Genomic DNA, 13,085 nt, shown 5'->3' on the forward strand with positions numbered 1-13,085 from the left:
CTTCATGAGTGTTGAATTATTTTATATTTGTTCCAGTCTACAGAATCTAGCTCTGAGTCTATCTTCCCAGAAATTCTAAGTATGCGGCTTATTGCTATGAGCTCGTGGCCCCTATCCCTATTGCAGTACTGGGTTGAGCTCAGGGCTAGACTTTCCAGGATTATAATACTCTTGTTTCAGTAGTTTTAGTACTGGAGAGCAATCCAAGCCCAGATTTTCCCTAAATATACTGCTGGCATACTATTCATAAATAAACAAAATCTACAGGGGTATATCTATCCTCATAAGCCTCTGTCTGGGGCCAGGGTAGGGCCTGATGCCTCATGTACAATTATAACCTGTGGTCGGAAACTACAAGATTCTCCTTTGGTAGTTACAAATGAATAGACCATCCTCTGTTTCCTATGTAACATCTGGATCTACCAATGTGTAGCTTTGGTCTTTCCCAGATCCCCTCCACTGTCAGGCTGGGGATAGGAACAGTTGGAATCTGCTCAATGTTAAATTTAAGTGGATTAGAATTTAGTTCCAGGGAATAATCTCATGTTTACTACTCTGCCTAACCTCTTGTACCATGCTATCAGGTTATCTGCCACTGTTGTCAGTTACTTGACTTGGCTGTCATGGCTAACATTAAGATGGAATGTGCATGAGTCTCAATTACAAGAAACTGCATAGACTTAAGGGTATATAAAGGCCTGCATTACCATCTTCCTTATATTTTTGAGGTGTGGACTTTGGTTCGGGCCTTCAGTTTCCATCAGGATTTAGGTCTTACCTGACTATGTCCCAAGATAAAGCCCAATGCTATAGTGCAATCTTTCTTCTTGCACTCTGTTGCCCAAGGTTGTAGGAAGGTTGTATGGGCAGGCAGATGCTTGGTCTAACAGTTGAGACGGATATACCCATAGATGTTGGTCTCATGGTGGGGTGGGACTTTGCCCAACATTGGGTTTCAAGTCTAAAACTTGCACTTATTTTTTCTCTTCCTCCCTTAAGTGGAAGCTGTTTCTTTACAGCGAAACTGCTTGGAGTGGGGTGGAGGAATAACACAGGTAATGCTTTTGCGCCTGTCTTCCTTAAGGTATCTTTTCATTTTTTAATGAAAAATATCTGAACTATGTCTCATCTGAGTCCCTTAGCTTGTGTGAAGGTAGTTTAGTATCTGGGAAGACATCCTTAAAAGATGTTAGTCAGCTGCCATTTTGTTTTACCTTCACAAATTAAACTTTAATTCATTAAAATGATTTTTAAAAGTTTAATCATAGATGGAATTAAGTAAAGGAACACTAAACTTGTTTATTGCCCAGATTTTGTGTGTGGATGTTTATGGTGTGTAGGCATGTGCATGTAATGTATGTATGTGTGTCTCTTGCTGAACTTAGGGCTCACTGATTTGGCAAGCGATCCCCATGTGTTCCCTTCCTATGCATCCATGTACAAAGATTTTGGACACATATTGCCATGCTCAGCTTTTATATGAATTCTGGTGATCTGAACTGAAGTCCTGATGCTTGCATGACAAGTACTTTACCCACTGAGCAATCTCTCCTGCCCTGCCTATCGATGCTTAACTAATAATTTCTATAGATGTAGTGTAAAGTTAGATTATATCTCATTATTTTTCACCTTTTACGCAGCCAATTGTTTAAAGTAAAGAACTGCAAGATTGCTGGAGAGATGGTTTAGTGGTTAAAGAAAAGCCAAAGGAGCTGGGTTTGATTCCCCAGGACCTATGCAGAGCCAGATGCATAAGGTGATAAATGCATATGGAGTTCATTTTCAGTGGCTGGAGGCCATTGCACATCAATTCTTTCTGTCTATCTCTCTCTCTCTCTCAAATAAATAAATAAAAATAAAAAGACTTAAAAAAAGAACTTCAAGATGCAGTGTGAAATTTTCATTCCAATTTGTTAGTTAAGGATGTTGCTTACATAGTCAATCAACAAGATGATCAAATCTGCAAAACTAGAGGCCAGGTAAGCAGAAAGGTGGAAACAGAAAAAGAGTCTAATTATTTATTTAGTATCCATATTTCCACTATCATGTCTGAATAATGGGCTTGTTTGTTATTTCTATGGCAACAAATGTTCTTGATATTCATTTCATGCTTAAAGAACATACCTGAGCTTTGCCTCACCTGGACTCAGATTTGAAGCTGATGGCTGATCATAATGTTTATTGCTAATTGGCAAGGAGACAGTCTGAGAATCCAATGAACACATTTTCTCCTCTTATCCATATTTGTGTTTCTGAGTTGATTAATCATTCTAAATGCTAAGCAATCAAGAATCTACTCTGCCTTAGGACTTTTGTTCGTGCTATCAGAGAGGTAAACTGTTCCACTCACTTAGCTGTGGTGTTGTAATCCTGACACCTCCAGGATCTCACTCAAAGACAAGTTCAAAATTGACAAGAGGACTGAACTCTGAATCTGGTTGTGCCTTGTTCCATTTTTATTGTGAAAACATCCTATATACCATCAAATATCTCTCTTTTGGAGGCTAATTTGAGTAAGATTTTATGAAACTCAGAATTAAAAGACCTACCTCATGCGTTGTGTATTAACCTTCATAGCACTTGTCTCAGTGTAACATGATCATTACTTCAAGGTCAACCTCTCTCACTCTAATATGCATAGTCTTTATGGAAATAGCAGTGGTACCAATATGTAGAACATATTATTAGTACTTAGTAATATTAGACAACTAAGTAAACAATCTAAGCCAAGTATTTTCTCAGCCTTGTTCCCATTTTTATAAGCTAACATCAGGATATTTCTCTGAACAGGAGAACTGTAGGCTCTTTCAAGACAATTGTACTTACATATACTATAAGGCACTTGATATAGTATTCATCTTTCACAGAAGCAAACATCATCTATGATCTTTAATATAACTGAAACCAGTGCCTCTTTCTTTGCTGTGTGAATACTGGCAAATTACTTCTCTGAACTTCAGTTTTCATATCAATGTCAAGTGCTTATTTCCAGGTAGTCATTTGTAAACAGCAGGTCCTTGGTATACAGAATTACTATCAATACATAGGAGCTAATCAGACAGCCATGTGCTTGAGGAGACAAAGCCAGGGCGAGGGCTGCATAACACTGACATTTTTATTAGAATTCATTTGTAACAAATGGAACTTGTGTCAGCAAAGAACTGATTTTCATACAGACTTCTTTCGCCACCAATGTAACGAAGTAAGAAAATAAAAAGCACGCCTTTCATTCTGTAAAACATTTACGCGTACTACTAATTAGAGGTAATTGTATTTTTTAAACAAGCCATTTTACAAGTTATTTTTTTAAGTTTTCAGTCTATGCATCCAAAACGAGAGCAAAGAACACAACTGTTATTATCTTTGTAAAGACACTCCAAGCTTGGATGGCAAAGCCACGGAACAGATGGAGGATGGACCTGTAGCCTTCTGACCTCTGCTGGAGTATCAGGGCACCCATAAACCCGAAGGAAACCAAAAACCACAAAGGTAAATGAAAGTGGATTCAAAACAATAGGAAAGACTAAAAATGAAGCAAAAATCAAAAATAAACAGGAAAGAAAAAAGATGTACTACTGTACCGCTTTTTCTTTTCCTTCTTCTATGTAGTGTTATTTACATACACATAAATGAATTTCTGAAGCAGTTTCTTACAGATGGGTTCAAGTAATAACATTATTGGGTGTAGAATCAATAGGGCAGTGCATAGTACAAAGGTATAGAAAGTGCAAAGTTCCCTAGAGGCCCTTCCCTCCCCTGGCTGTCCTCACTGTTGCTTAACCATGCAAATCATTTTTAAAAAAGAGCTAAAATAAAATTCTGTACAAATCACTTTTTATATATTTTGATATTTTTACCATTGTAACTAATTACAAAATTATACATAACTACACATACATAGGTAAATAATAGCACCGTACTGGTTATGGTGATGAAAATAATTGGAAACTTGAAGATGTATGGCAATGGCAGATAGTGATGTTTACCTGGGAAATTAACCTTCAATGGTTGTACAGAAAAGGACAGAGTAGAATGCACATCAATGACAGTAAGGGGGTTAGTTCTGGGAACAGCTCCTGGGTGCTGGAGTCGTCTCTGCCTCGTCCGTCTATGGTATGCATCCCATTCACTTTTTTTCTTGTGATTGCTGTCATCTTTCCCTCTGCCATGTAGGCAGTTTTTGTTTCAGGGAGAAAAGCTGCTTATTGGCCAATCATTCTGGTGTGTAATATTCCATTAGAGTCTCTTTGACCAAAATGGCATGTCTGGATGATGAAATGTCTGTCTGACACCCTTTGTTTCACTAAAAGAAAGTTACAGCACTGAGTGATCTGGCACTTGGATAAATCTTCAAAAGATATAAACAAAAAGGTAAAAACAACAGACCCACATAGTGCACATTCTTCTCTGGTTCGGATGTAGGTTAGAGAGTCTCATTCTGAGGTAGCCTTCTAGATATATATATTTTTTTAATATTATATATATTTTCTACTTTTTCATTTTTTTTTCTTTTCATCTTTTTTTTTTTTTTTTTTACAAAAGTGCTCAAATATGATGCTTGTAAGTGTTTGGTCTCTACGATTTCATTCTGCTAGCGATGAAAAATGTGAAAACAAATGTCTTTCCATGCAGAGCATCCATGAAGTTAAAATTAATCCAAAAGAGTATACCTAAGTAAATATCAAAACTCTTTTAGAGTTCTTAGGCTTTCTTGAGGGCTCTTTAGAATCATGTAGTATGTGGCAAAAAAAAAAAAAAGAAAAAAAGAAAAAAAGAAAAAAAGAAAAAAGAAAAGAAAAGCCTGCCACCATTCATGGCTTCCTATAGAAATGCTGTTGGAAGATATGGGGATATATATATTAATTTCCCCTTTCAGAAAAATCCTAATGGAATATCAAATATACCTCAAAGTTGCCAATGATATTTGTTACTAAAAACAAGAGTGGTGTAGTTACTGCATGTTCCAGATCATAATAGGGATTATATGTAAAATAAATAGCTTTTCCTGATATGAATGATTAAGAACGGAAAGGCCCTGATTATCCAAGTGCTTTGGGCTGGCACAATCACTAACATCCCCGACTTGGCTGAAAACTAGGAATGCATATCATTTTAAAGAGTTTTTGTACATATGGTAAACAGATAATGCTTTAATTGTTTGAGTAACAGATAGGAACATCTAATGGAAATATGAACCAAAATCTAAAAATAAATGCTATTAAAATAGGCATCAATTATAAGGCACTCTAAATGCAAGACTAAAATGAAACCAAAATGAGGTACAGCATTTTCCCAGGAAAGCTGTATGCCACAAAATGTTTCTGACTGAACAGAGTAACATGAGTTTGGCTTTGCCCCTGTTACATATCGTTAATGCAATTTCATAGCACATACTATAGACAATATACGATTGAATATACTTTTTAAAAAAAACAATTTGATAGCTGATATATTACAATATTCTCCCCTCCTAAAGGGAAATGCACTGACCTTTCCCACATGCACACCTCTTACATATTTAATATTTGTTATTGCACTAGAGTGTTAGAAATATTGAATTTTTTGGAAGCCTGGCTAACAAAACAGTATTTGTGAATATGGGTGGGTGGGGAAGAGTGGGTATCAAACTAGGGGGGTTAATGTTCAGTATCACTGATGTGCATTCCTCATTTCTCTTTAAACATTAATGGTTTGTGACATTAAGAAATATCAATGTCAAAAAATTAGAAGTAAATAGGGGGCTGGAGAGATGGCTTAGTGGTTAAGGCGCTTGCCTGCAAAGCTTAAGGACCCAGGATCAACTCTCCAGAACCCACATAAGCCAGATGCACAAGGTGACACATGTTCACAAGGTGGCACAAGCACACAGGTGGCGCATGTGCCTGGAGTTTGATTGCAGTGGCTGAAGGCCCTGACGTGCCAATCCTCTCTCTTTCTCTCTCTCTCTCTTGCTCTCTCTCTCATAGAAAAATAAAATAAAGTAGAAAAATAAAATAAAGCAAGTATGGAAAACATGTTTATAATAGCTTTTCTAACCCTCAGAATTCTAAATCATGGAAAAACTGAAAGTTAAATTTTTGTGTAGACAAACTGTATGTGTGCATATACACACATGTGTGTATGTACATATATATGCATATATATGTATATATGTACACACATGCATAAACACCCACATAAAGTATGAATACATGTGTATGTGTTAGCAGCAACTTTATACTTTGCGCCTCCCTGTTGATTCCAAAAACAAAAACAAATCAAAGCAAAATTTCTCTTAATTATTGGAAGAGAATGGGTACTTTCTCATCAGTTAATACAGAATACATATTTGAAAGTAGTATCTATCAAGCCTGATACTTTAGATTGAGAATTGCACAAAAATGTGCAAAGGTTCAAATTATTTGATATTTCTACAGTAACACATTACAGATAACCATTCTAAAGCTTCTTTTCGAAAAAAAAAAAAAAACTCTACAGTTTGGAAATTAAAAAATGAAGAATTATGTAATGTTTTTAAAAATTCATTTTATCGAATGATATATTTTGTTAAAAAAAAGTTTACACAGTTAGAAATGAAGCATAGGTCAGCAATATCTTTACAATACTAAAAAACTAAATCAAGGACATTCTTTTCAAACATCCCCACCCTTACCCCTAAAATGTAATAATGAGTGGCATGGTGGGAAGGGGTGATGTTGAAGCAGAGTCCATTTTATTGTGAGAAGCCACGCTGGCAAACACCTGGTGCTGAACTGTAGCACCCGTCACGCAGTCCTGAACAAGAAGATGGTTCTTTGCTGTGATTTCTTTTTCCCTTTATTATGAATCCTTGAAGTATCTGTAAATAAAATCTCTCAGATGCTTCTGAAGTCAGGATTCCCATGATTATTTTTTCAGGTTACATTATTAAACTGTGAATTCTTGGTCCACCTGGAAGAGTTTGCTTTTAATTTGTTTTGAATAGTCCCACTAAGTGGTTGTTAGCTAGACATTAAGAAGGACTTCTCAAGTGCCCTGTATGGCTCAGAAGGGACTCCATGGATACTGAAGGGCCTGTGGTAATAATCCAGAAAGGGCCAGGGGTTTCTACGTTGCATAGTGGTCAAAGCTGCCCAGGTATTCTAATGCGGCTCTGTAGCAAAACTGGTACTGATCCTGCAGGAGATAGGGTGTGTGGGGGGAGGGGAGAGAGAAAAAAGGAACATGAGTATATTTTAATGGAAAATGAAAACAAAGTTACACCTCTCCAGGAATGAAACCACTAATTTCCATAATTCAACCCAATGACCAATCAGTGATATGGAGTAAATAACAATTAGCCACATGGGGAGTTTGTTAACTTCACTAATCAATTTGACTAGAATAGCCTCCTCATTCCAAGTAGTGATAGCTCTAGTGATCATTATCTTACCGAAAAGTGTGAACTGTATTCTAAGCAGTACCTGTGGTATAGTAGATAAGAAAATGGTGGGGTATGAGACAGGACAGGAGCCCTCTCCTTGCAGTCTGATGGAAGCTGTTGGCAGCTGAAAAGCAAGGACTCCAGCTCAGTTAACAATATTTGCTGTGAACGTTGCCAACATAGGGATATGATTCCTCTTATATATAGATATTTTATGCTAAAATTGCAATGACCATGATATGGTTAATATCCACAATGAGCTGTTGTGTTGATCAGACAGACAAACAAGGTTTCCCAAAAGAAGATAGACTTCTGTCAGAGCACTTGATTACCCACCAAAGGTTAATGGAAAGACCCTACTGCGAAGACAGTAGGACACCATATGCTGTCAGTATGGAACATGGAGACACCTGGCTGGAATCTGGAAGAAAGCCAGTCCCCACACAGTTAGCTCATCTGGTGCCAGAAGGTGCTGCACGAGCTACTGGGGGAAAACGGTCAACATCTGTCCAAACATTTTGAGGTCTAAGCTACTTAGCAGCAAACAACCTGACGTGATGCTCACCTAAGTGCAATAGTGACACAAAGCCATACTGGGTAATCAACTGCTTTTGGATTGGCTAGCAGATCTGCTCAGTGGAAAGGAACCATAGCTGGAACTGGAAACATCAGAATCATATATGAATAATGAGTTCATTCTCTAATATCAAGCTTCCACCAATCTTGGGCTGCAAGAGGACCTACACTCACTAAATTCTCTCTAATCTATAATGGTTAATCCACTTAACTGGTGCTGACTTCACTTTCTGTTGGAGAATCTGCTTCTCTTTTTCAGATGGATGCAGAACCTGAGGAGAGAATCAGCCCATCACACCTCACCAGGACCTCAGCTGAAACCATAGAGCAACTGGGGAAATGAACAAGAGTGCTGCTTTCTTGGTGAACCTGGTATCAGCACAAGGATGAAGGAGATACACACAGAGAACACTTAGCTCCTGTCAAATCAGAGATCCAGAGACACAGAGGCTCACAAGACCTCATCACTGAAGTAGACCTAAAACAAACCAAACTTGGCTCAGGGAAACTCATGGAAGAAGGGGCGGAGAAATTGTTAGAGCCACAGTTGGGGCATTAAGCACACAGACATTGCCTCTTTCCCATAACTGATGACTGCTCCCACAATGCATGACCTGCAATCCCCATGGGGATAACCAGCATCCCCAATGAGGTGGGTTACTTTGGGCGGGGGACAAGGATGAGGGTAAGGATGGTACCAACATGTGCTGTTTACACATTGAGTATGTCTATAACTTAAAAAAATATAATAATTTTAAAAAAGAAAAGGATGGGGCTGGAGAGGTTGCTTAGTGGTTAAGCGCTTGCCTATGAAGCCTAAAGACCCCAGTTCGAGGCTCGATTCCCCAGAACCCACATTAGCCAGATGTACAAGGGAGCACATGCATCTGGAGTTCATTTGCAGTGGCTGGTGGCCCTGGAGTGCCCATTCTCTCTCTCTCTCTTTCTGCCTCTTTCTCTCTGCTGCTCTCAAATAAATAAAAATAAACAAAAAAATTAAAAAAGAAAAGGATAGATCATTTTGATAATAGAAAAGCATTAAAAAAATTGCAATGAAACCCAGACATGGTGGCACATGCCTTTAATCCCAGCACTCGGGGGGGGGGAGGGGGCAGAAATAGGAGGATCACCATGAGTTCAAGGCCACCCTGAGACTACATAGTGAATTCTATGTCAGCCTGACCTAGAGTGAGACCCTACTTTGAAAATCAAAAAAGAAAAAAAAAAAAATTCAATGAGCCAGCTAAAAGCTAAAAGGCCCGAATGTATATGACCTTGTGTAGAACCTCATTCCTTTCCCCAGACACTTTCTGGAAATCTCAAACAAGACTTCTTTGCAGTAAAGATATCTTACCTTTATCCATCTTATCAACTCTAACCCCCTTGGAAAACACTTTGTGGTCTTATTAAGGTTGCTTAACAATCTTTTGAAGATTGTAGCTTCAAAACAAACTCCAATCCTATATATGATTACTGTAAAGACAATGAAGCATATAATGCTCTCTTGAGAAGTCCATACCTCTCAACTTGGGTGTGGTTTACTTTCCGCTACACTACCCTCCTTTGATAAGGCCACACACATGCCTTGGTAACGTATCTTTCTTTCCTTTTCAGTGTTTCATTTTTCTTAGTCCACCTCCTTTAAGTCTATATTAAAATATCTTTTTAAAGATCCCAATTCTGTTTCATGGCAGCTATATCTGTAATTCTTTTCTACACTGATGTCACAAACCCTGGGTTTGCTTGAAGTGATGACCCTAAAAGATTAATGGAGCTCCTCAGGCTGCTGAGGGTGGCAGCGTGGATCTATACCTCTGCGTTTGTCTACCCCTGCCATTACCAGTAACCAGTGGCCACCAAGTGAACACCTTAACTTCTTCTGGGACCTAGTCATCTTTTACAATGATTGGCTTCTTGGTGATAACTAATTCTCAGTTGGCAAATGTGGCACAGCTGACAAGTGCACACTGTCCAAGGGAAGTCTGGATGTGTATTTTCTGAAGTACAGCCTACTGAATTTGGTTTTTTTTTTAAATAATTCTGATCAGACAGCAGACCTTTGCTGACTGCAATCACACTTTTTCACTATCATTTCAGATGTTCATATGTAAGTGAAAGAGAACTCCTAGACACACAAAAGCCATTTACAGAGAGCCCTGGTATGCCCTCATCATAAATACATGTGCCATTTGGTCTAAAATTCAGTGTGACTGCAAGTTATCCATTCTGGAAACACTCTTACTAAAATACAATTGCATGAAACGTGCCCTTTTTCAGACAAAGAAGAACCCTGGAAAAATTGAAGCATTGTTGGGGAGACAGAAAAATTACAATTCATACATGACTTCTAGAGATGAGAAAAGGTAGGATTTGCCCCATAAAAGAAACCTATTTTCAGTAGCCAATGAGGTTGAAAGTAGATAGTTTCTATTTTGCTTAAATGTGCATTTTTCTACAATAAAAATGGTAATGCAAAATAAGTGGAGTTTGCTTTTCTATCTTGTCACAGTAAGTTGTTTGGCTAAGTGGTAAGGCTTTTTAAATGTCCAATTTCCCTCCGTCACCCAACACCCATTATGTTTGTCAGGCTGACATAATGTTTTGAGTATTGCAAGCCAAATGCTTGCACTATTTGGAAACCAAAGTCTGGAAGATATTATGAATAATAAGTGAAGAACACATGTAAATTGTATAATTTGGTGGCTGTTTGGGGAATAAAAATGTTATCACTTAGATAGGTTAAATTGAGAATTTACATTATTCTGAGAAATTTTAATATTAATTAGTAAAAACAAAATGGAGCTATGTTCTCTAGGGTTAGTAGTCAGGATCCAAATGTTTAATATAACCAGTCGTAAGAAATGACATGTAGAGACCTGACATTTCTTTGGGCGAACAGACAGAAAAGGAAGAAGTAAAATGAACAGAAGGAATATTATATGTCAGACATAAGGTGTTTTATATATTTATATACAAATAGGTGCAATATTTATGTTATGCATACAATGCATACATATATGCATGTAATGAAATATGTGAAATTCTCCTTTTACAGGTAAAAATGATGACAAGTTAATATGATATTTCACAAAATCTCCACAAGAACACGAAGACATTGGTGGTGTCATTGAATAAATGAATAAATGGAATACATTTAAGAGTGAGGAGGGCTGGGAAGATGGTTAAGTAGTTAAAGATATTTGCTTGCAAATCCTGATGGTCTCTGTCTGATTCCCCAGTATCTACATATAGCCAAATGCTCAAAGTGGCAAATTCATCTTAAGTTTGTCTGAAGTGGCAAAAGTTTCTGGCACATTCTTTCTCATATTCTCTCTATCTGTCTCATATAAACAATAAATAAACAAATAAATAAATAATGAAATATTTTTTTAAAAGAATGAGGAGATGAAGTTTAAACATTAAGTAATCTGTTGTTTTCTCATAGTGCCTTGCTTACCTTGTGCCCAGTGTTGAGTGCTCCTAGACCCATAGAGGTTCTTGGAACTTCTTGAGAAGTAACAAGTTCATAAAGGAAGTTTTCTTACCTCTGTTTGTACCATGGCTGGTCGTTGTGTTCTTAACATTTTGACAGTCTGAAAGATATCTACAACTCCTTCGTATCTCATTCTTTCCAAAACAATGCTCAGGGTTATGAAGACACCAGTTCTTCCAACGCCCGCGCTGCCAGGGTAACAAAGGCAATGCTATTAGTCAAGAGGCTCATGGACTTGGTATCAGTGGTTGGAAGTAGTTAGTCTTCCGCCTGCCTCCAAATTCCAGGTGTTTTCACAGCTTTGTTCAGGAAAACGTGGTAATGATTTCACTAAGTGACTACAGTTGGAATAACTAGGAATGTTGAGGTAGCATTTGAGAATAAGCAATTAAGTCTTATAAACTTTCAAAAACAAGGTATCACTCAATTATAAAAGGTCAAGAAAGTATAAATATTGTCAAATAATGAGTAAAAAGAAGGACAAATGAAATGTAGGCTTATACTACACATGCCAATCCTAAAACTGAAGATCTTGATTATGTTTAAAGTACGAACTAAAGAAAATAAAATGAAAAAAAATTGGGCATTTTAATTTTTTTTAGTGTATTGGCCACAATCTATGAAGACTGTCTCATCATCAAAACATACAACAAGTATGTCACAAAGTATATTTAAATATTGACATTGGCCTGGATATAAACGACATGCTCTTTAACAGGGCTTTTTGATATGTGGAGATTTTTCTTTCAGTCTTCAAAAAAACTGCATGAATATCTGATATGTATGTAATGTGAAAATAAGCAAAAAGGTCTCTATAAGCTTAAGCTAAGAGCCAGAAAGCTCTGCACTAATTGTTTAGGTGACTGACAGCTAACCCCATGATTCGACACATCATTTTAGCAAGGTTTGGAGTTTCTATGTTGTTTTGTTCAAAAAAAGTTAATTTTTATTTTTATTTAGTTATTAGAGACAGAGAGAAGGGGGAGAGACAGAGAGACTGGGAGAGAGAGAGAGAGAGGGAGAGAGAAAGTGAGAATGGGTGCGCCAAGACCTCTAGCCACTGCAAATGAACTCCAGATGCATGTGCCACCTTGTGCATCTGGCTTATGTGGAACCTGGAGAATAGAACCTGGGTTGCTAGGCTTTACAGACAAGGACCTTAATGGCTAAGCCATCCCTACAGGTCCTATGTTGTTTTTTGTTATTTTAAAATAATTCCAGAATCTTCATAGGAGCAAAAAAGATTAATTCATCACATTTACACACTTAAGAAGTATAAAAGCAGTTCAATGTTTAAGTAATGAGGGAAACAGTGAATAATCTGAAAAATCCAGACATTTTTAGACTCTACCTAATTAAATGGTATGTGTAATGCTTGGGTACAGGCCGTAGAAAATGGATGGATTCATTTACAGTGGATAGAGCTGACAGGCATATATAAATAGTGTGTAGCTTTAGAAACTGCAATTTATAATTAATCTGAAGAGAAATGTTAAGTGAGGCTTTTAAATCAATGGGAAGTTTTCAAAATATAGCAGAGATGTCCAATTCCAGTGGCATTTAGGGCATGTGCTGAGATGGAACACATGACCTTGAAGAGACATTTAACCTTGA

At 37.4% G+C, this 13,085-nt stretch overlaps 1 protein-coding gene across 50 annotated transcripts in view; it reads right to left on the reverse strand.

The window, feature by feature from the left end:
• Nucleotides 1–6,505: 6,505 nt before the first annotated feature.
• Ptprd (protein tyrosine phosphatase receptor type D) overlaps nt 6,506–13,085 on the reverse strand; it is a 2,343,620-nt gene continuing 2,337,040 nt past the window's right edge. For 26 of the 50 annotated variants that reach the window (XM_045148487.1, XM_045148550.1, XM_045148541.1 and 23 more), the window contains 3 exons: nt 11,524–11,659; nt 7,443–7,526; nt 6,506–7,155 (listed from right to left, as the gene is read on the reverse strand). In XM_045148487.1, coding sequence (XP_045004422.1) covers nt 7,087–7,155; nt 7,443–7,526; nt 11,524–11,659 — 289 coding nt within the window. In that variant the 3' untranslated portion in view covers nt 6,506–7,086. The remainder of the gene's footprint in view (nt 7,156–7,442; nt 7,527–11,523; nt 11,660–13,085) is intronic. The other 24 variants (XM_045148588.1, XM_045148570.1, XM_045148565.1 and 21 more) reach the window with 1 other exon arrangement.

This window comes from Jaculus jaculus, chromosome 1 (assembly GCF_020740685.1).
Source record: "Jaculus jaculus isolate mJacJac1 chromosome 1, mJacJac1.mat.Y.cur, whole genome shotgun sequence".
In the NCBI taxonomy this organism is placed as follows: Eukaryota; Metazoa; Chordata; class Mammalia; order Rodentia; family Dipodidae; genus Jaculus; species Jaculus jaculus.